The 23,384-nt window shown below is 56.7% G+C and overlaps 3 protein-coding genes across 3 annotated transcripts; 2 read left to right on the top strand and 1 right to left on the bottom strand.

Moving 5' to 3' along the window:
* Positions 1-3,249: 3,249 nt before the first annotated feature.
* Positions 3,250-11,165, bottom strand: itgb3a (integrin beta 3a). Its single transcript, XM_028819978.2, has 15 exons — positions 11,030-11,165; positions 10,144-10,229; positions 9,288-9,486; positions 8,950-9,202; positions 8,716-8,884; positions 8,452-8,613; positions 7,750-7,845; positions 7,565-7,654; positions 7,341-7,475; positions 6,822-7,245; positions 6,525-6,747; positions 6,330-6,430; positions 6,136-6,255; positions 5,885-6,051; positions 3,250-3,546 (listed from the first exon to the last, which is right to left on the bottom strand). Exons 1-15 carry the CDS (start codon positions 11,085-11,087, stop codon positions 3,475-3,477), a joined length of 2,355 nt encoding a protein of 784 aa, XP_028675811.2. The 5' UTR covers positions 11,088-11,165; the 3' UTR covers positions 3,250-3,474.
* Positions 11,166-13,356: 2,191 nt separating this feature from the next.
* On the top strand, positions 13,357-14,421 carry rprml (reprimo-like). The gene has a single exon (XM_028819980.2). The coding sequence runs from the start codon at positions 13,837-13,839 to the stop codon at positions 14,173-14,175; it is 339 nt and encodes a 112-aa protein (XP_028675813.2). The 5' UTR covers positions 13,357-13,836; the 3' UTR covers positions 14,176-14,421.
* A 4,714-nt stretch (positions 14,422-19,135) lies between these two features.
* On the top strand, positions 19,136-22,010 carry LOC114665419 (proline-rich protein 29-like). The gene is made up of 6 exons (XM_028819979.2): positions 19,136-19,247; positions 19,359-19,449; positions 20,563-20,675; positions 20,895-21,076; positions 21,186-21,256; positions 21,446-22,010. The coding sequence occupies exons 1-6, from the start codon at positions 19,200-19,202 to the stop codon at positions 21,475-21,477; spliced, it is 537 nt and encodes a 178-aa protein (XP_028675812.2). The 5' UTR covers positions 19,136-19,199; the 3' UTR covers positions 21,478-22,010.
* Positions 22,011-23,384: the final 1,374 nt, after the last annotated feature.

The raw sequence follows: 23,384 nt of genomic DNA, 5'->3' as shown, positions 1-23,384 counted from the left end.
ATCCCCAGGCTGAGTGACGGTCCCTTATTGGCCCAATACGCTCCCCCCATTTACAGATATGAAGATGAGCGTGGCGGTGGGCTGCTGTTAATTAAGGAGACAACGCCGTCTGCCAGCGTGCCCCGCGCCAATGTCATGTGGAGATTGTCCCCAAATGACGGAGGTCTTCTCACTAACCCCGACTGATTTAAGAGTAGGGGCCGGTGGCCCACTGCACGTCCTCGTCATACTCCCGCTGGCCTGCTGTGACGGTGACTGACGCTCTCCTGCATTTGCACGTCACAGTAAGTCCACAGCATGTCTGTAAAAGTGGGGGTCACAGGGGCGACACGGGCAGTGGGCAGTGAGCAGGAGCCCACCCAGTCAGCGAGGCACATGCCATGGGACTGAGTGAGGAAACCTGGGAGGGAAAAACGGCAAAGCAGAGTGGGATGTAAGGCACGCTGACAAGTCAGTAAGCCGAGACCCCAAGTGATCGGACCCTCACAGCCAGCATGCAGAAGAACAAACCCACCATGGAGGTGACGTCTGCCCGCTCACTAGAGCCCCAGACACAGCTGAGAGGGCCACTTTGGGCACAAGCAGCCCCTTTTTTTCTTCCACATTTGGACGTCCCTCTCCTGCTCCTCCGCTGTCCCCGGTGGGCCATCAGTCCTTCTTCTGTCCTGACCCCGGAGACCCCTGGCCTAAAGACGGCCACTGGGGTTCTTCTGGGACATGAAAGACAAGCCGCTGCTTACTCGGGGCCCCCCAGGGCACATTTAGTGGTCTTTGGGTGCCACATGGATGGGTTTGTCCTGCTCAGCCACACCAGGGGTCCAGCGTCACCCCGCTTTGGTTTTAAAGTGAAAAGGTGGGCAAAACCAGGGGATGCCAAGGGGGGAGCAGCATTGCAGTCAGTACCACTGGGGGTTAGCAGAGTTTCTTTTAATAAGGGCACGGGCACGGGTGCAGGGCAAGGGCGATGTCAGGTTTTGTCTGAGAAGTCCCTGACACGGGCACACGGTGGGCAGGTGACCTTTGAAAGAGTTCAGGACTGCAGGTTAGTGTGTGCCCAGTAGACGGAGCTCTAAGATGATTCAGGGGGCATTCCTGGTCCCAGCAGTGGGCACTGGTCAGTTCCCTGTCCATCCAGCCCATCAGTGCGCTGGCCAGTGGGCTGGAGTGTGGTACAGGTGGTACACATGATGGTGCGAACTCCCTGCCCATTTCCTGCTCCTTCGTTTTCTTTTCTCTCACTTTGGGCTGATTGCTTGTTCCTCTGAAGACCTCGAAGAGGACTTGAACCCGAGCGCTGAGGGCCTTCAGGATGATGGCGTAGTCGGCGGGATCCAAAGAGTGGAGAGATGAGTTTGGCTTGTTTATACATTCAGAACGCGTATACATCATGGCTGCCACCCGTTCATGGGACGCGTCCTCAGAAGTTACCGTGACACGTGTACGAGTTGGGATGTGACCTCAGAGTCTCTATTTACGATCAACGTGTGACAAGTTGAAGACCCTACAGGGTCGACGTGTGGCTTCGAGGTTCGATGAGGTGACACCAAACGCAGACACACAAATGCATTCCTGGTGCTTTTATATTCGAGTGTTGCGCATTCCCCAGCGTATGACGCGACACGTTTTAAAAGTCACACATAACGACACGACAACATCAGAACGTGCACCGGTGTATTTGAGCCACAAAGTAAAAAGTGAGGGACACGATGACAACGTTGTGATTAAATTTCAACTCATAACTTGACATTCAAGTAGACCGTCATAAACGTCACCTTAAAACCGAGCCTCTTGTTGATCGCCCAGAACACGTCAGTCACCAGATTTCTACTTGACGTCACTTTCATCATGAAACGCGTTAAAGAGTGTCCGTGACATTTTACAGACAATCGTCACCTTCATTTAAATAAGGAATACTGATTACACATGTGGGGGGTGGCACGGTGCCGGAGCGGTGGCACTGCTGTCTCGCAGGGTGTCACGTCGCTGGTGTTTTCCTGGTGGGTTTCCACAGTGTGCTCAGGTTTCCTTCCAAAGACATGAAGGTTTGTGGATTTGGTGACACTAAAATGACACCAGTGTGTGTCTTGTCATCCGTCCTTTTCAGAGACATCGTAGCTGGGTGTCCTCGGAGTTGAATGGACGTTTCAGGTAATTCACAGCACAGCCAAGCCGAATGGCGTGATGATCTCTGGCACTGCCACGTAGCAGGAGCGTCCGCTGGAGCAGGCGACACGTCGCGTCACGTCGTGTCACATGAAGTGTCCACTCGGCACAAGTCTTCATGTCACGCATTCCCAAGAGAAGGCGGTCAGCCAGCAGAAGCACACGGGTGCAGAACATCCTGGCATCGTGTGGCCAAACACCTCATGACGCCTATGCGAGTGCAGCAGCAGGGGGCACTGTGGGCGAGGACATTTGTCATGGATGTGACTCATCCCAGGGTGACACCATCCCCATCTGCCCCGGGTTTTCCCATCACTGCCCACACAGGGCTCTTCACTGATACTCCATGCACTGCATTCTAAATGAACCACAAGCTGGCACTAGCAGGACATTCCAACATGGCAGCCACCCACCTTCTAGTCACTCACAAGGACAATGCCACGTCTGATTTTTCTGTTTTATTGACACACTTAAGATGGCACTTGTAGACACTAGAAGAACAGTTGCAAGTGTGTAAGACTGGCACCCCACCCCAACATGGCACCTTGGGAATCCGCTGTGCAGGATGCCTTGTACTGGCAAGGGTCTCAGACTGGCACAGGATGTAGACCATGAGTTGGGCATCACTGGCAGTGTAATGTTCCCAAAGTGGCACCTTGAGGAACACCAAAGCAGAAAGTAAAACCTGGCAGGACACAAGCTCCAGTGTCACCAGGGAAAGCTGGCAGGGAAAATGCAGTCATAATGCCAGGCAGTAGTTGGCACACATGTGTTAGTATGAAAGGCGCTATATGGGAAGACCACTTGTGACCAAGCCACCTTGTTTTCCTATTCCTGAGTTGAGGCTGGCCAGGTAGACCCTCACATTGGACATGCAAGATGTTTCGGGGGCTCTGCTGGGGGCCCGTTGTGCCTTTCATAGTAAGCAACATTACAGTGAAATTAAAAAAAACGAAACAACAAGCAGTTCAGTGCACTGGTGGTCCCGACCACTGCTCTCTCCTAAAGTGGCCAGTCGAAAGACACAGGTGGTCCGTGCAGTCCCTTGGTCAGCAGCTGCTGAGTTCAAAGCAAGGGGGTCACATGGCTTCTGGTCCACAGTGCAACCGGTCACTCTGTTGGTCACCATTATTCATTCTGCAGAGGTGAGGGCACCATAAACCGAAACAGGAGGAGCAAAGAGAGGAGTCAGGCCGGGCAGGTCAGAGGTCATCGTATCGAGCAGAGCAGCATGGGACCACCTCGCCACACCCTGTGGTCAGCAAGTCTCGCCTGGGGTGCAGGGCGGTCACTTCCATCTGATGGGCCCGGTCACTGCGCATTGCCACGGTACGTCACATTCGTGAAGGTGGATGTTGCCCCCTTGTACAGCGGGTTGTTGGCCTGTGGGTAGAAGAGCAAGACTTGCAAACTGTCTGGTCAAGCACGGACAGCTATGGAGACACACGTGGAGGTGGACTCACTCACTCGCGCGCACACACACACACACGCACACAGCCACGCTCACAAGCCCTCTCGTTTATATGCTGCACTACCTTTACCGGCCACCAGACGGCAGCAATATCACAGCAGTCGAGCGCTGCGTTCACAGATGGGAATTCCGAGCCTCCTAGCGGGAAAATTCCAAGAAAACGGAGGCACCGAGCGAGTCGTGCCAGTCATGTCCGGGCAGCAGGACATCAGACAAGTCCAGCGGCTCCCTTGGACTTGTACTGCATAACCTGAGCGCCGCACGTTTACTTCTTGGCAGGGTGGGACTGGACGTGTGAGCTCCACGAGGGAGAATGAGCGCGCGTGCGCGTGTGGTGCGCGTGTGCGTGCGCGTGCCGGGTGGGTCACAATTCGTTCCTTCTGCCTTTCACCGTTTTGTTTCTTTTATTTTAAGTGACTATTCACAAAGGTGACAATGGAGAGGCTGCTGCTCTCCAGCATTCGCTGTCATTTGCACCCTGGTCTGCTCAGCTCGCCCGTCTCTGTCCGTATCGGAATGTGACCCCGAGAGCAAAGTCCGGAAAAAAGGAACGAAAAATCGGTTAACACGCATGCTTCTTACTTTATGTCGCACCGGGCAGGGGGGCGTAGCAGTCAAGGCGATCTGAGGCTGTCAAAGTGTCCCCCTGAGCGAGTCACCAGAATGGCACCGCAGGACCAAAGGACACGTCCCCCTGGGGCGGCCTCGCAGAATTAAACCTGAGCAGAGGGGACTGCGTGGGGACCTCACCGATAAAGACGAGCCAGGAAGGGCTTATGGAATCTGAACAAGCGACTTAAGAGGGACCTGGAGGAGCTGTGGGGACATCTTTACAAACGGGTGACAAATGATTAATAAAATAAAAGAATAAGGAGAGGACCAGACTGGGAAACAGATGGGCGATTTCGGGTTCGGCAGGGGGTCCCAGGACTGTTCGGCACGTGCTGTGCTAATGCTGTCCCTGCCTCTGACACTGCAGCAGCCCACCATAAGACCCCCGTCCACCTCCCTGTCCTCCGCCTCCTGTCCACGTGTGCTTAAACCTTATAAAGTAAAACACGTTGGACCTTCGGCCAGTGGAGTGCCGTCGGAGATCTGTGACGTCATCTTCATCGACTTCCACCTACTTCTTCACCGCTGTGCCCGCTGCTTAAATGGACAATCATTATCTGTCACTTGGCCCATGTGGTTTGTAATGATGGCTGAGAAGAAATTCTAGGAAGGACGTCGTTACGCTTCTGATCGAAATGGAGCCATCAGTGACCACTGCGGCACGACAGCAAAAAACGTAAAAACGTCGGGCAGCTCACGCTGCATAATCCACACGTCTAGTCATCCAGTCACAGGAATGAATAATAAAATAATTATAATATAAATATAAATAATAAAAGAGAGCAGCACCCAAACAGGAAGCGCCCTCGGCTGTTATTTTGAAGCCCCGCCTCTCCCCCTCATTCATTGGTCCCGAGTCCTGTCTGCCTTCATTTATCTGACACACACGACGAGACGCCTGGATGAGGCAGCACAGCAACCCGACATTTTTAGGTTTTTTGCTGTCGTCCAGCGCTGCGCTCTGTCACGATGTCCTTCCTCCGCAAAAACACAACTTCACACTTTAGCTCATAAAGAAGTCATGTTTGGGTGGAGTGTCCACCGGTCAGTCGTGACTCGTGCAGAGTCCTAAACGGGCCCTGTGTCCGGGCCACTGAGTTGGCCACCTGCACATGCTGTCCTTGCTGCGGTCCCCTCGCTTGTCACGCTGTCCCTGCTGCGGTCCCCTCGCTTGTCACGCTGTCCCTGCTGCGGTCCCCTCGCTTGTCACGCTGTCCCTGCTGCGGTCCCCTCACTTGTCACGCTTTGCTGTCTGCTATTCCTCAGACTTCTCATAGTCTGCCCCGCCATTTTCTCTTCTCCGCGTGTCTCGCGTTTCTCTTTCATTTGCTTTGCTGCACTGCTGAGGTCATGTCTCTCCGTCGCCGGCTGTCACCTGACAGCATGGCACACAGACTGAGCGGCCATCAGGAATTGTCCTGCTGCCCAGTCCATCCCCAGCGCGCCACGTACCTCTGAGCTCTCACCCCGTCCATGTGCCAGTCAGGGGCACACGTGTCGTTCTCTTTCCTCCTCACACTAACAAGCCAATCATGTTTTGCCAACTGGGCAGCAACTCAACATCAAAGTAACTCCCCAAACAGGGCGATCCTAAGGCCTGCCACCCAGCCCATCAGTGGGCACCTCCCTAGAGCTCACCGTGTCCCATTTGGCGCGTGCCCTCTCCTCCTCAAACTTGGCAAACTCTCTCCGGTCGTGGATTGTGATGAGCAACTTCCAGATGAGCAGAGCGGCTAAGCCAATGAGCAGAACGGCCGCCATCACAGAAAGTAGGACCACCAAGATGTCCGGACCCTGGGGACACTCTGCGTGACAACACAAGTGGACAGTCAGAGACGGCTAGCTGCCACAGCATGCCCCACCGATGGTGCCCAACGCAGGCGACTTACCAGCCTCTCGCACGAGGTAGAGGATGGACTTGCCGCTGGAGTCCTCGTAGTACTGGAACCTCTGGACACAGGCGTCCTCGTCCTTGTAGGTGCAGTTGACGGCGCTGCGGCTGTCCATACCTGTGCACACACAGAGCGGGTCACTCACCCACCACCCTGCTGTACACTCGGCCCCCCAGAGCCCCCCCACTTACTCAGCTCTTCCACCAGCTCGATGTCATCCCGGCAGATGCGCCCACAGGCCACGTCCTCCATCAGTTTGCCCCTCTTGAAGTTTTTGCATTCCACGCAGTCCCTGAAGGGCGAGTGACAGAGCCATGTGGTGACAGACTGGCACAGGTAACCCACCCCCCCCTTCCCCCCGGGTCCCCATTAGCAGTGACACTCACTTCTTGAAGGTGCAGGCGTCTGGGCAGGTGGGGCACTTCTCACAGGTGTCTCCGTACGCCCCGGGCTGCGTGCACTGACATCGGCCGCATTGGCACTGCCCACGCCCACTGCACAGGAGCCCGATGCCAGACATGCAGGTGTCGGTGCGAGTTGAGCAGTTGCAGTAGTCGCCCTTCCAGTCGGCATTGCATAGGCAGTCGCCACAGCTGCACTTGCCGTGACCTGGGGAGGTGCAAGTCAGAGGGGTGAGGGTGGGCACGGTGGGGGCGATGGGGCGGGGGGGTCAGTTGACTTACCTGAGCAGAGCTCGCCCTTGTAGCGCACACATGAGAAGTCATCACACTCGCAGAACTTGCCCCAGATCTTCCCGAAGTCGCTGCCATAGCAGACGCACTGCCCGCAGATGCACTCCCCTCGCCCATTACACATGGGGCTGCCAGCCCGCGGGCTGCATTGGTCCTGCTGGCTCGGGTTGTAGTCGCCCTCCGAGCACTCACAGTGGGGTCCCAGCCGTCCCGCCGGGCACTGGCAGATGCCACACTCGTACGTGCCATTATTGCAGACGGGGCTCTCGACTACGGCCTGGCTCTGGCACTGGCACTCGCACTCGAAATTGACAGTGATGTGCAGGGCATCCTTGAAGCCCACCGGCTTGATGGTGAAGCTTTTGCTTTTGTCCTTAGGGCAGCCCCTGGCCCGGGCCTCCACGCTGAAGGAAACCTGCGGGGCACCGAGACCTTGTGAGCACCCGTCCAGCCCGCCAGGGGGACTGGGAGATGGGGGTGGGGTTCCCGTCCAGGCTGCTCACCACTTACCGTGTCCCCTATGGTCAGGCCCGAGCAGGCCTTCTGGCCGTGGATGACCTCTCCGTTCAGGCAGGTGGCATTGAAGGACAGCGAGAGCTCGTCAGGCAGGTCCAGGATCTCCAGCTCTACCTTGGAGCGAATTTTCTGCAAAGACAAGATGGGCCCATCGCCTTGTGAGATTGTGTGGTCTGATGGGCTGGTGTGCCTAGGAGAGGCAGTCCATGCCCACTCACCGCGTAGGCATCGATGATGAGCTGGATGACATTGTCAGAGTTGCCCGACAGTGTGCCCACTGTTGTTCCTGGGATCAATTCGCTGTAATTCTGTGAGAAAAGGAAAGACGTGTGGATGAGCAGACTGACCGGTGGGTGGACAGCCTGGCATAGCCCCCTGACTGCGGGACCAGGCGCTTACTCACCCGATACAAGTCCACCACTAGGCTGGTCACGGCGAAGATCAGGTTGATGTTATTTTCGGACATCTTCTCCGTCAGTAGGGCCAGTGACGGGTAGTCCTGCCGGACATCAGATGGCTGAGTGAGCTGGGGGCTTGGGTGGCTAAAGCTCCCCCCCATCCCCCCGCACACCCAGCTGTAGATGCCACTCCTGTGCTCTGCCGCTGCAGCCCTCGTGTGCCGACTTGCACTGGCAGGCCTGACTCAGCGGCTCACCATCGCCTCAGGGGGGCTTGAGGTTGGTGGGCGTGTCTTCAGCGCCCCACCCCATCCCCCAGCGCGCAGAGGCTTCAGCTGCTCTGACTGGCGCTGCACACCTGAGCCGACTTTCACACCTGACCTGGTGCCAACTCACCCAAGGCACCCCCAAGTGTAAATCCATACCTGAAACCACCAGAGACCCTCCCAACTGAGCCGGTGCCAGCTCAGTCCACCTCACCCTCAGAGCAGGTCCAGTCCTCCACGCCAGCATGTCCTAGTGTACCCACACATACAAGTCCCCACCTAGGCTAGACCCCTGACACCCAGGCCACCCACCACCCCATCACCTAAAGCACTGCACCCTCAGACCAGTGCATCGCTCACAGCCCGGAGCTGGTCCAGCGTTGGCACACTAGCAGATGGTCACTGCCAGGCCTGATGGCCCATAATGATAGAGACTCATACCAGAGTGGTGGACGCCGAGTAGTTGTTATCTAAACCAATATGGCATTTGCCATCATTGGGCTGCACGATGCCTGCCAGCCTGCCGTCCAGGGCCACGTGAGTCTTGGCATCGGTGGTGAACACCAGGAGGTGGGATGCTTCAGGACGCCAGCCAATCTTTTCCTGAAATTCATTGGAATCCAAGAGTCAGCGAAGCCAGATCTTTGGGAGAACCCGTTTGAAAGGTGCGTTTGAGGACAGCTGGGACCTACGGGTGACACTTACCTTGCACACAGCCGCCTGGATGATGGCATCAAATCCCCCTTCGGGGGCGTCCCTGTTCCTGGAGACCGACTGCTTCTGCACCTCATCATGGAAGAGGTTCACTTGGTCCGTCAGGGTCAGCACGTGTTTGAACCCAAACTGAGGCAGGCAGGTCTCGCCAGTCATAAAGCTGCAGAGAAACACAAAGGCGTCAGGCCGGGCACCGTCGCGGGCAGCTGCCCTAGCCGGACGTACCTGTAGCAGGAGTTCTGGATGACCTGAGGGGGGGACATGAACATGTAGGGGGACATCGGCTTATCCACAAAGGCCCCGAATCCCATGCGCAAATTGGTGGTCAGCTTGCCCATGGAGGAGGCCAATTCATTGGCCAGACTGCGCAGCTTCACCAGGTCATCCTTCATGGAGTAGGAGAGGTCCATCAGGTAGTACAGGTCCACCGGGTAGTCCTCCACCTGCCGCACCTGCACCGTGAACACCTTGGCGTCATCTGTGGAGGAAAACGTTCTGAGATGAGGCCTGGCCCGACCGTGCTCTCCTGCATGGCCTTTCTGCCCGCGGTGGTCCGCTCCTACCTGGCCGCAGGTTGATCTCCAGCCTTTGAGGGTAGATTTGAGTGACCACTCCGCCTGCCCCTGACCCCTTGCTGCTAAGGGGCTTGTTCTCCTGCTGAGTGAAGGTGCTTGTGGGGAACTCAATGGAGTCTGGAGAGCAGCCCTTCTCGAGGAGGTTAGGCTTCAGGTCACAGCGAGAGGAGGTGGTGGTGCCGAAGTCCTGTAGATCAAAGAGGCACTCTCATCTGGGGGTCCCCCACACTCCATTATTATCTCATCTCCCACACACTCCTTGGTCCATGGTGGCCACACTCCCACCCTCGTTCATTTGTGTCTGCTCTGACGTTCTGCCCAGGGTGGTCCAGCGCACTGTGCTGTCACCATCTAGTGATGGACTGTGGAGAACACGAGCCTGGGGGAAGGCTGAGCCGAGGGCCACCTGTGAAGATCTCCTCATGGTAATCAGATGAGCAAAGATGGAAGGCTATAGGACGGGGTGGGGATGTCCACCCTGCGCTAACTTGCTGGCAGAGCCAGCTGGTGACCCTCACTGTGTCTCAGTGACGCCGCTGGAGCAGACGCACTTTTGCTGTTTATGGCCTCCCTGCAGCTCGTTTTTGTATCGAGACCCTCGACAGGTCAGCCTCTGTTTGTGCCACTGACCCACTTGTGGACAAGGCGCCCAATCACCAGCTGGCAGATGCTGCCCTCTGCTGGGACCCCAAACGTGCCTGAGAAACGAGGCGAGTCACGTAAATATTATTGTTGGCAGCTTCTCGATGGAGCTGCGCCTGACGTAAGACAGTTAGGGCGCCGCTGAGCTCCATGTTAGGAGTGCACAGAGAAACAACCCCCCACCCACTCGCCCCCCTCTTACCTGCTGAAAGCACCAGGCGCAGGTGGGGTGCACTGCCAGGCACTGCTTGCATGTGCTCACACCCCGGGACGTGCAGATGTTGCCACCTAAAAGTGAGCAGAGGACACACACTCAGACCACCACAGGACAGTTAAAAGAGAGCAGCTGTGCCAATGTGCAGTCTTCCTGTTGGCTCTTCTGATAAAAGACCACAAGTGACAAGGGTGACAACAGGAAGTGTGCTGTGTGTCCTTATCACGGTGCCACTCCGCTGCTGATTCACCCTGACACAAAACCACTTGTCCCGTTCCCATCTCAGCTACCTACCCGCACCACCCGACTCTCACATGGGCAGTGAGGCATCCATCAGCGGGTGACGTCCTCTGATTCACAGACCTGGCCTGGCATACAGGAAGTGAGCAAGACAAGGCTGGCGGCGCACAAAGTCCAGCTGCTGGACATCACACCGCCTTGGTGGCAGGAAACAAACACCTAGGCATGGTGTGTGTGTGTGGGGGGGGGGGGCAAAGGGACCCTGAAAGAAAACGGAGGCGCCGTCCACACGCCACCCCGAAGTGGCCCTGCGCTGAGGTGCCACTCTCTAGTGTCCACCACACTTCCCGTCTGGCCTTCACCTCTCCCGCCCCGGGCTGAGCTCAGTCTGCTAACTCGGCGCGTGTCCCGACAGGCTGAGTCTGAACGGGGCGCCGCCTCGGGATTAAAGGAGCAGCGAGCCGACGTCTGCCGGAGTCCACGGTCGGATGGACCCTCGACCACCGCTCACTTCGCTACTGGGGGACAAGCAGCGCCTTGCGCCGCGGGGACAGGACACCGCAGAAGGGGACCAAGTGAGGGGCGCGTCGGCAAGGGCAAAAAAAAAAAAAAAAACCGAACGGCGGACACTCACCCTCGGCCAAAGAAACGGCCAGCCAGAGGAGCGCCGCGGTCCAGTGCGACAGTCTCATCGTGTCCGGTCCGTCAGGCAGCTCGAACGAGTCAGGAGTGAGCGAGACGGGACGGGACGGGACGGGACAACTTTAGCGCCGAGGGAGGCTGGGTCAGGGGCGGGGCGAGACAGGGCGGCTCCTCCCGCCGCAAACGCCCCCGCGGTCCAGCAAGCGCATGCGCGCGCCAGCTGGAAGACGAGGAGGTGGCAGGCCAGGTGGCCAGGTGAGGTCAGCGGTCACGCGCACGCGCACAAAGCCAAAGAGACGCACAGATGTGACACGCGGGGCACACCGACACACACACACACGTGGTGTACTCGCACTGAACGAGGCCCTGAGCTGTAGAAACACAGATGTGACATGCATGGGTGACATGGGGGGGGGGGGGGGGCACACACTGATCTGGAGTTGGGGTCCCACCTAAAAAACATGCACACATACACACACACGTGACACACAAAGAAGCTCTGATCTGGGGACACCCACCATGGGACACACACCTACAAGAATGACACACCCACGGGACACACACACATATATATAAAATGACACAAAGCACACACATCCCTGATGACACATCAGTCATGAAGACACTAAGCTGGCCACACACACACACACACACACACGTGTGTGACATGCGCACAAGTGGAACACACATTGGTCTTGAACGTATTAACACACACACACACAGCCATGTCCCTGTGCTGTCACACCTGTCCACATGACACACTCCCATCAAATGTCACCATGTCTGTGACCCATACCCCCCCACCCATTCCTGCGTGGTCACTCCTGTCCCCATGAAGCACACCCACACACACCGTCCTGCTCAAAGTCGCTGACCGATGCCCGCAGGCGAGTCCTGCCTTGTCGGCCCGTTTGCGGTCACCGGTCACTCCGGCCCATCACTCCAGTGGCTCCTTCTCACTGCTTGGCATCGCATGCCATTGCTGGGCTGCTATTTTCTGCTTTGTGGTTGCTAAGTTACCGTCAGAGCCACTCTGGCATTGTGCTGCAGCCCCCCACCCTCCTGCGCCCCTCCGGCTCTAATTTTAAACTTGGCTTCTCCAGCGCACGCCTTCTTCAGCGAGGCGCCTTCACTCAGCTCTAACAAAGGAAGGCCGGGTCCGGAACGAGAGCCGGCGTGGGGGGCCTGGAGAGTCTGTCCAGGGGGTCCAGAGGCAGGGGGCTGGGCAGGACGGATGCCAAAACACACTTAAGCAAGGTGGAGACCCCTGTATGTGGTGCCAAGGAGATTGGCGGCCGGCACTCCTCATCCTAACCCTAACCAGCTAAAGTCCTCATTTTTGGGCCCAAAAGACACGCTGATATGCAGAGCTGGCATGTGGTGGCACTAACATCGGCCACCAGTGCTTTCTGTTGCTAAGAAACTCCTTCCCTGAGGGCGAGGCGGCGCTGACAGGACCCCTCGTTTGATGTCACTCAGATGTGTGGAATCTGAAGGAGAAGGTGGTGAGCGGGGTCGGTGATTTCAAGGGGTCTCATCTGCCATAGTGGGAGTCACTCGTGCCAGTCCTGAGCCCCAGCATCTCCTCAGCACTTGGCAGCTCTGGCCCTCCATACGTGTACCAGATGGGGGACCTTCACTGTGCAAGAGTCTGGGACCCTCCACATTCCCATCATGAACAGAAGCCCCGTATGACTTAACAAAGTGTCCCCAAGTCCCTTACTAAAGGCCCAGAAGGGTCAAGCCAATGTCCATTGTGCACCAAGTGTCCTGCCCAACAGGACTGTTGCCATCTCCAGACATCCTGCCCACCTCACCCTTGTCAGCGGTAAGACCCCCAAGTTAGACAAAGCCCTCACTGATTTTGTAGAAGAGCAGCTCGTGCCTGGTGCCAAGGGTCAAGGAGCAGCGGGCACAGCTGGACACATGGCTGTCGTGCTGACCGTCCCTCCGGACATGGAGGGCACATTTTGGAATCTCCTTCTGCAGCATTGGCTCACAATGCTGTGCCCTGTGTGGTTCAGTACCATCCTCGCCACTCCGTGCCCAGTTCAATGTCCAGCATACCCCCGCTCCACATGGCAGAGGGACCGTGGATTGGCTAAAGAGCCGTGCCTATCACAGATCCGGAGACCGCTCAGCCCACCGAGGTCCTTGGGTCGGCTGTTCTCGGGATGCCGTACGGAGGGTCCTGGACCCTCTCCGCCGGCTTCCCATGTGCCAAAACCGTGCCGACTAGGTGGACCACCGACGGCGTCCCTCCCGGGAAGGACCTTCTGCAGGACGGGCGGGCGCGCGGGGCCGAGCACCGGGGCGACCCTCGCTCTCGTGCCCTCGCCAGAGCCCCCGTGCCGCAGCTGAACCGTAGCCATCAGCCCCCTCATCCTCGGTTTGGATGGCTGCGCCCCGCCTTCCTTCCTCCCTTCCCTCCCCGCAGCTCCCACGCGCCTCTTCTTCGCAGTGTAGCAGCATCAGCGGCGGCGGCAGCTGCCAGGCGCAAATCTTCAGTCCAACGCCGGAGCGGCAGCGGCTCGCCTGCCTTCCTTCCTTCGTCCGAGGGGGCCCACAGCTCCGTGCCCGCCGCCCCTGCAGGAGACCGCCGAGCCCCGCGAGGAGAGCGCGTCCGCAGCGCCTCGCTGCGCCTCACTGCTCCCCCATCTCGCGACGCCCGAAGGTGCGGTGGGATATGCCAGTGCCCGCACCAGTGCCAGCCAGCAGCGCCGTCTTCCCAGACCCACGGCTCGCGGGCTCTCCTCGTCACCCGTCCGCGCCGCCCGAAAGTTTCTCCGCGCTGCGAGGATGAACGCAACTTTCTTCAACCAGTCGTGGCTGGCGCCGGGAGTGTTCGGCGACGGGAGCCGCGAGCTGGCCGGCTCTCTGGTGGACTGCTGCAACGGCACGTCGGCGGTGACCACGAGCGACGGCGTCCCCCCGGTCCTCGTCCCCGACGAGCGCAGCCTCTTCATCACGCGCGTGGTGCAGATCGCGGTGCTCTGCGTCCTGTCGCTCACCGTCCTGTTCGGCATCTTCTTCCTGGGCTGCAACCTGATGATCAAGTCGGAGAGCATGATCAACTTCTTGGTCCGCGAGCGGAGGCCGTCCAAGGACGTGGAGGCGGTCATCATCGGACTGTACTAGCGGTGGAAGTGACCTGCCGCGCTCCTCGGTATTGTCGCATGTTGCATGGCTTTGCGCCGGCGGACCTTGTCGTCTGATGCTTCTCTCAGCATGACCAGTGCCTGTCCACAAGTGACCTCCTCTCCCTCTCACTCGTCCTTTGCACTTTTTCTGAATGCTGCTGCCGCCGCCGCTCCTTCCGTTTTGTAAGAAGAAACTTGAAAGCGTTTTCAGGAGTCGCCCCCCCCCCACGACTTTTCACTCACTTGTGTGGTTTACACGTTTTTGGGAAACTGAAATAAAGCCTTTGGAGTGCCAGCCGTGTCTGTCTGTCTGTCTGTGCGTGGGTGGAGCCGTGGAAGACCACCTGGCAGGCGGCCATTCTTTGGGCATGGAGACTTGCTGGGCTTGTGGTCAAGAAGAGTGGAGAGACGGGGTGCCCATCCCAGATATGGCGCTGGATTATGATGCAAGTGGGGTGTTGAGGGGGGGCAGCGGGTAGCCACCAGATGGACACAGACAGATGTGCGGCCCTGGGGAACCTTCACAGGTTCACTAGGGTTTTCAAACCTGCTCAGTCCAGTTCTTGGGGTCACAGAGGCCTACCCAGACCTGTGCCAGCTGGGACAGTGCAGGCTCCAGCCAGTCGGCCCCTGATATTTTCTGCCTTGTTAATTGGCTCTGATTGGTCGATTTGTTCCTCTCCTCGTTTTGTCCTTTGCTTTGATTCTCCTTTTCTTGCCCCCCCCCCCCCCCCCATTACCTTACATTTTGCAGTGGCCATTTGTCACACAGCTGAGTCCCATTTCAGACCCAAAGGGGCGTAGCAGGCAAGTGACCCCCTGGACAAGGCCAGGCAGTCCATGAGGAGTCACCTTTCAATGTCCTTTGAACTCTTTGGGGGACATTTACAGGACGGGCCTGCGCTGGCGACTGGCATTTCCTTGCCCATGTGCCCTTTGCTCAACTCCATTTGTGCATTCTGGGGTCTGAACTGGCACAGCTCTCTTAATAAAGTGAATTCCAAATGCCAAAGCAGGAGGCCCACAATGAAGACGAGATGCCCCACTGGACACAAACCCTGTGAATGTAATAATATGAAAGGTGCTATATAAACCTACGTCGCGCTCATTCAGAAAGGTGTGCTTGTTTTTACGTTTGTACCAAGTGCCCGTGGGTGGACATTCTTTCGGGGGTCACACAAGATGGCCAGCAGCTCTTGGCAGGTTGGTCACTGTGCCACCACAAATGCCACTCCCTGCTCTTTCCTAACTGATGTCTGTTCATTTTTTACAAATCAAGAGCTTCTGCCACCGTTTGATCTTTGTGCTCTGGTACAGTGCCAGCCATGTAGTGGACGTGCCTTCTGGAGCCTTCAGGTCATGAGATCACTGATATGGGAGGGGGGCATTGGTTGGGGGTTATATAGCGCCCCTCTAGAGCTCAATCTCTCCGATCTGCAGGGGGCGCTATACTCACAAGGATGGGTGGCATATGGGCACACATTAAGGGAGGAGCATGGGCTTTTGAACCTGGCATTGGTGCTGGTGAAGATGGAAGTGCCCACCATAGTGCCATGAGATGGCCAAGGCACATTGTTGTGTCACTTGAGATGAGGTGATGATGAAGGGACACAAAGACCCTCAAATGACCCCTAAGGCCACCTGGGTCTTTAGAGTCAATGAAAAATAGTAAACCCTATAAAAGGCAAAACGGGGCAAGCAGCGAGCGCTGGAGAGGTCTGCCAGTGTCCAGTGAGGTGAGGTTGGCTGAACTGACTTCACTAATTGACTTCATCAGACCTTCATAAACATTCAAACAGCAAATAAAACACTCAGGCAGCGACGGGACGTGCGAGAGAAGACAACGCAGAGAAAAACAGAACCAGTGCAGTGGCAAGAGGGGCATCACGGGATGGTCACTTGGCTCAGCGTGGGCACACGATTTCTGTGCCAGCTTGTCTTCTCGTTTGTATCTGAAGGACGTCAGCAGACCCGCTAACGTTGGCAGATTGCCTGAGGTGGCTTTATGACCATGAAGTTGCTAAGACGGCCTGGCAACCTGTAGGACAAAATGGTGGATGTGACAATGATGGACAGGCAAGTCAAGCGGGACATGAGCCTGCCATGCCCGATGAGTGCCCATGTGAAGGCCAATCCTGGTGACAGGCAACAGGGTCTGCTTGGGGACGCTTCAAATCTGCGAACCCCGTCTGGTGTTCAGTGGGGCCCCGGGTCCAGGGTCTAGTCCAGTTCATATAGCGCCTCATAACTCCACGCCACGTGTGACAAGGTGGGTGGCACAGCCTCCCTAGGCACCTCGAGGCTGCCCTTTTTGTGCCGTCAGTGTGCAATAGTTTTCTGGTTGAGGTGACCCCCAAGTCTCAAGCCCACCTGGAATGATCGCCGGCAGTCAGTGGGTGTGAAGCGACAAGGACGTGAATTATGAATGCACTTGAAAGCGGATGGTGATGTCGCGGTCGCGCAACAAGAAAAGACGACAAAAGAGTCAACAGTGTGGTGCCAATGCGTCACGCGCGTTAGAAAGGGGACCGTGATGGGCAGCGGAAACCGACGACAGACCACCTTCATCCCGAAGCGGACCTTCCAGAGAACTTCGGGGACCTGCTGGAGCGCCGTATTTGTGACCTCCGTGGCTTTAGTGTCACCTAGGCCGCCCCCGCCCCGCGTTCCCAGTCAGATTCCTGCCGTTGACAAGTGACGATTACTCATCGCTGCGGGTGGCTTGTCACCGCGAGGTGCCACCGTCGAGTTGAAGACGAGAATCCTGCGGTCCCCGCTAATTGCTGCAGCAGATGGGCGCAGTTTGACGACCATATGCACCTTGGCTGTCGTGTGGGCGCTACATGGCGTGCGTCTGCTTCTAACGGACAACCGGAGCGCGTGCGCATTTGGGCCCGGAGAGTCGCGGCCAGGCAGGCTCTGCTGAATAGGCGTGGCCTTCAGCCTGCAACCCCGCCCCCCGCCACTCCATGTGGGTCCCATTAGCGCAAACACGCACACGCACACACACACTCACACACACACGCGCGACACCGCGCCCAGAGTCACTTCGGAGATTCCATGAACATGACGACAAACATGCGAAGCAAGAAACTCGAGCCAAACTCCATCTGGCGGTGGTCACTTAGGGGGTCCTGAGCCCCTGCTGTAAAAGTGCGTCTGTCACGAATTCCCATCTCGCAGACCCAACATGCCGTCTTCCCGAGGGGCTCGCTCAACTGAGAAAGGCAGGGGGCAGTTGAGGGGCATCAAACCCCGACGCCCGTGGAGGGCACAACACGAGAGGAAAACCGAAAAGTGGCGCGCCTTTGAGAAAGCGTCGCCTCGGGCTTCGGAAACAAATCAGGAACCCGGCGAAATGAAGCGCCATGCAATTTAATTGAAACAAAAGATGACACGCCAGGCACGAATGTCACATTTCAGGTGCCAGTCCCAGTTGACTGAGTGTGACCCGGAGTCCGATCAGCCCCCCAAGGTGTCTCTAGCAGCGCGACAATGCGGCTCTTGACGAAAATGCCAGACTTGTGGGTGCCGCCGCCATCCGCGCGCCTCAAGCGATTATCTGGCGGGGTTTCCATAGTAACTGGTGCCCCTAGAAGGCACTGAGAAGGAGCAGCTCGCCACCTGCATGCCAGAGAGCGCTGTGCCCTCCGCCCTCGGGCTCTTGCTTCTTCCTCAGGACCCCCGGGTCTGCTGCTCATCTGGGGGGTGGGCTCGGCCCCCGGTGGCTCCACCATCCTGCAGAAGAAGCGCAGCGCAGCCCCGCCAGAAGGTGGCCTGCCGTCCAACTGCCTGTCACCGAGGCTCATTAGCGAAGCGACAGGGAAAAGCGCCGTAATGAGAGCCGCCAGCGGCGCCCCCACCCTCGCCCAGCGCCAGGGGGCACTTTAATTGACGGCAGAGCTGAGCCGCTGAAGCGTGGTGACCGTGGCCGGAGCTCCCGCGGTGCTGACAGCATAGAGACGAGCGGCAGGCGAGTGCCACTCCGGCGCCACTTGAGCATCAACTGAGTAGCAACCAAGCGTTACCTGAACAACAAGTGAGCATCGCCCAGGTGCCCACCTAGCACCAGTTGAGTGCCGACCAGGCACCATCCAACCTCCAATTGAGCGCAGATCTTGTCGATAATGCACGTCCACTTGCCTCACCCTAGTGGCAACACTCCATACCAGTCCATATCAGAACAGGGTGCCACTGCTGACCAGTCAGCACTTAGGCTGGGTACCTTCTGCCGGGCACTCATCATCTGTTGAACACCATGCGGTGCTTGCGCCGGCTGTTCGTGCCCGCTGCATGCTGTCTGTTGTTCATTGCCCACTTTTCAGCACTTTCTGACGATGCCATGTAGCTCACTGCTTTCTGTGCCTGCTACCTGCTATTCAGTGCCCACTTTTCTTCATGAAGCGTTCTTAGCCTCCAGCTTGCTACTTCTCTGCTCAGGGCCACGCCATTTGTACCATTTCATCTCTGTGCTGATGTGGACGGCCACCTTCTCCTTCTCATTAAAGTGGCAGGGTGCCACGCGCTGCTCGCTCGTTTCAGTCTTTCACCAGCCTGCCGTTCGTTTTTCAGTCTTGTGCCAACATTCTCCTTCTCCATTCATCCCAATTCTAAATGTGAAAATCAAAAACTGCATGGCACCACGATTGCTGTTGGCCACACAGCGGAGACCACGTGATCAAGGACAAGTGGCCCGGTGCCAGCCAGATTGCCCGCTCAAGTCGGCCCTGGGGTCTGTCAAATCATCCACAGCTTAAGAGCGGCCGCCCTAATCCGTCCAGCCGCTCCGGCCCTGAGAGTGGACAGCTGCCCTCTGCTCGAGCGCTCCGAACCCTCAACGGACAAGGGGGACCAAGACCCCCGAGGCACGCGCAGAGCCAGTGAACAGGCGCCCCCGTGCGGAGAAGCGCAGCGCAGCCCAGCGATCAGTCCGGCCACTTCCGACTTGAGCGTCCATGGCAACCGCGACCGCGCAGCGACTGTGTTTATAGCAACGCGGCTCTCGGACTGGCAGCGGGCACCATGGCGTTCGGCGGACAGCAAGGCGAGTGGTGGCGGTCCGACGCGGAGGTGAGCGAGTGGTGGTGACTGTCACTGGTTCAAACAGTGGTGGGCTTCCGACTGCGGCCGAGAGGGGACAGTGGGTGGCAATCGGCGTGCTCAGTTCTGCTGTCATTGCAGGTTCCCCAGCAGCCAACGACCATCATACAGCAGTTTCCTCCTGCGATGCCCCCTGCAGTTTACCCTTTCAGACCAGGACAAGTGAAAGAAGGTAGGAGGTCGTGAGACCGGCGGGCAGTGCCACGTCACCCCTCCTTTGGAGGGATTACAGAGTTCATGGGCATAGGAGTGTGAGGTGCCACACAATGACAATGGCTGGAGATCAGTGGTGCCCATCAATGTTACTGCATGCTGCCAATGGGTGTCACTATCTTTACTCTGGGCATTCCTGCCATGCTCATCGGTGCCTGGCTTTAGAGCTCTCTCATTCTGCCAACTGCCTCTGCATATTTTTTGCCCACCTGGGCTGGTGCTGTCCTTTATGCCGTGTTTATTCACGCTTGCCCAGGTTACTCCTCACTGTCACTTTTCTCTTTTCTCTCCAGGCTTAGTTATGGTTTGCTTTGTTGGCACTGCCCATTGCGCTCTTTGTTTTCTGCCCTTCTTCCTGCAGTGGCTCTTTGCTCATTGATACCCACTCAGTGTTGTCCTGGTGTCACTTGCCATCTTCTGCTCTCTTACTCTTCACCCATTGTTTACTGAGTGCCATTGCTCTTTAACAGTGCCCAGCGGTCCTCAGTTTTAGTGCCCACTGTTGCTCATTGTGCACACGCTGTGCCAACTGCTGCTGGCTCTCGATGTCTCAGCGTCTGTTACTCTGTGGGGTTGGGCGCTCACTCACTTGTGCAGGTGACCAGTATCACATGACTGCCAGGGCTGGATGTGGCCGAGTGTCTCTGAACTGGCTACTGCCACTCCGTGCTGATGGCCTTGGTTCTTGCTGCAGGCACTTCTTGGGGGCTCTGCACAGTCCACAAGCCATCGTCTTCCTGGAGTGGCTCACTAGGGCTGCCCGCTCTCTCTAGTTTGCTCACCTACTTTGTGTCCGGTCCTCTGTGAATGATTCCATTGTTCACATCACTCTGCTACTCTTTTGTTTCTCTTTATGTTGCTTTTATGTCACTTTCATGGTCACTGCTGCTGTCACACTTCGTATCAATCTGTGTATTACTGTTAATGTCACTCTGTGTTATTTTTCGGCCACTCCTTATTGTATTATTCTTGGAGTCACTCCTCTTCCTCTCTCTTGGTGAGGCATTGCATGAGGCTGTGTGCCCGCTCATCCGCTGGCACTGCTGTGTCACTCTGGCCCTTTGTCTTGCAGATCTGCTCGAGCTCATGATGCTCCAGAACGCGCAGATGCACCAGCTCATCATGAACAACATGACCATGAGTGCCTTACACTCATTTGGCTACACTGCAGCGCCTCCTGTTGAGGTGGGTGCCAGGAATCGGATGTGGGTGGCATTGCCATGCGTGTAGAATTGGCCAAAGGTGCCATGTTGGGCTGGCACGGCCACTTCATACCCTTGTATGTCACTGACTGGTATGAAAGAAAGGAAGTAAAAGTTTATGAGGGCAGGATGTGCCAGAGGTGAAGTGGGCATGGGGCATAGGGGGCAGGAGGTCTTTGTGACTGGTAGTGTGTGATTCCAGCCCCCTAGGGTTCCTGTGATAATTGAGGAGGAGCCAGAGCCTGTGTACCACCACCACTACCAGCCTGTGCCCTTCCCTGCCTATCCAGCATGGCAGCAGCCCTGGCGACCTGCAAAAACACAACCAGAGGCTGCAGTGCGCCACATGAATCAGGACTCACCCGCTACCACAAACAGAGACAGGTGAGTGCCCGACACAGCAGGTGAAGACAAATTGCACACTTCAGTGCCTGGGTCGCAGCTGGCACAGATGGCTCTTGATCACTCATTGCTTTGTTTTAACTTTTTCCAGGAAGGCTGTGCCTCCTCCACCACCCCCCAGTGCAACAAGGACTGTAGGAGCAGACATCCCACCGGCATCAGGTATGCTGGGCACACATGGCCAACACTGGGCATTGTGTGTGTTCTGATCGGATTTGCTCTTTGATGAGCTATCTGCTCACTAGGAAAGGCACTATATTAGATAAAAGGAGATTTGTCAGGCAGGGGATCGATGAGCTTGGCACAAGTGCCATTGATGCCCCTGACTCCAGTGTTTTTGGGTTCTTACAGAGTATTACGATGTTACCGAGGGGCGACTGTAACTGGATGCCATCTCAGAGACTGCTCGTGAAGGCTTGAGGGACAACGGTGCCAAGTGACCCTGGAGGAACATGCCAGCCGTGACAGTCCTTTACTGGCAGAATCCAATTAGATAGCCTTTGATTTCTTATGGAGCTGGCATCATACCCAAAGGCCATAGTAGTGACATAGTAATAAGGACGCGGCGGTGACAATCCAGAGGCTCCTCGGTTGACTCGGCGACTGTGGCAGCTCGATGGAAGGGCATGGACACTCAGCAGGGTCAGCATGCAGTGCCACTGTGCCAAGGAATTAGTAAGAGGACATATTGGGATAGAGTGTGCCCAAGGACAGGCTTCTCTGCCAGTGACACACTGAAGGGCACAGAATCTCTACATGGCATCTGCTCTCCTTTAAAGCATCGACCGTCCTGCTCTTGCCGAGGTCCGCACTCAATCAGCAGACGTCCACTTCTTCTTCCTGGAATTCCCACCTGGCCATGGGCACAAGGAGATGCCTGTGGGGGTCTTCTTACCTTAATAAACACACAAACCGTACGGCTTTGTCCTGTGTCTATTCATTCCTAAGCCTGGGGGTTTGCCCAGAAGGTGGCACTCTGCTGTGGCGATGAGCTCAGAAATCTGACGTCTCCCAAGCCACAGCTTCGTAGTGCCTGCTGGAGCCAGGCAGACATGACACATGTACCAGCACACATGCAGAACGTCACAGTCCAATGTGCTCGGGGTCACTTTGTCCTCCCAGTGTCTGTGCTATGGAAACAAAATGAGAGCTCAGCGTCCCAAAGCAAACGCCGTAAAGGTCGAGCCCACTGGCACTGAGAGGCTCTCGTGGGCCGACCCCTCCAGTCCAGCAGGGCCACCGTGATGTTAGAATATGTGCCATCTACACTTGTCCAAAGGGAGGGTGCGGCTTGATCCCAAAGTGTGTGGACATCAGGCTTTGGGAGTCCCCAAGAAGGTGACCACGCTGAGCTGCTCCAAATGACACTTCACATCATATTCAGAATGGGGGCATCAGATGGAGCTGTCCAGCGCATCCCTCCTGGCCATTCTTGTGTTGACCTCAGGTTGAGGGGGTCACCTGGCCAGCAGAGGGCTTTAAAGGGCCAATGAGCCATGAAGAATGATGCTGGATGAACCTTGACTGTCCATGTAAAGTCACAATGGAATGACATACGTGGAAGGACATGTGGCTGGACATGTGGACATACAGACCAGGATCTGTTCATCCAAAGGGTGACGTGGACATGCATAGGGTCTCAGCTGAAAGGGGCCGTTAGGTGGCAATGATGGTGATGGCCGCTGATCCCCACCAGACTGTTGATGCAAAGTGCTAAGAGTTCCACATCGTTCACTTCACTTCGGGTGTCGGTCCTTCTCGACATTCTGTCCCCACCTTATATGCCCCCCGTCTTCCTCTGTGTGTCCTTCCTGCAGTCTGAAAGCTCATGAGGGTCTGTCTGGAGTGACTGGCATGTTCTTCAGGTCCACAGATGACTAACGTGAGACTTACCAGATGAGCAAGGTGGCTTTGTGAGAGGTGACTTTGGGCCACAGGCTGTGGTCCTGCTGGTCAGTAATCTGGGGGTCCCTGAGAGAATGCTTGACCAACAAACACACAGGGAGGCCACAAAGCTCAAGTGGACACATTGGCATTGTGGCCCCCAGGTGCTTTGGGTTTGACCCATCATAGCCTGTGGGGACTTTGCAGGTTCTTCATGTGCCCATCAGGCTGTCCTTTCCAAGACATGCAGGCCAGTTTGCTGCCCAATGTGAACAGATGTGCCATGTGATGGACTGGCACTCTAATCCTGGTTTGGGTTCCATTTTGAAACTGGCGTTACAGAGTCGTGCAGATATCTGATGCCACCTCAGGGTCAGCTACACGTTTTACCAAAGACCACAACAGC

This window comes from Erpetoichthys calabaricus, chromosome 14, assembly GCF_900747795.2.
Source record: "Erpetoichthys calabaricus chromosome 14, fErpCal1.3, whole genome shotgun sequence".
Taxonomy (NCBI): Eukaryota; Metazoa; Chordata; class Cladistia; order Polypteriformes; family Polypteridae; genus Erpetoichthys; species Erpetoichthys calabaricus.
This window is presented reverse-complemented; position numbering and strand designations above follow the sequence as displayed.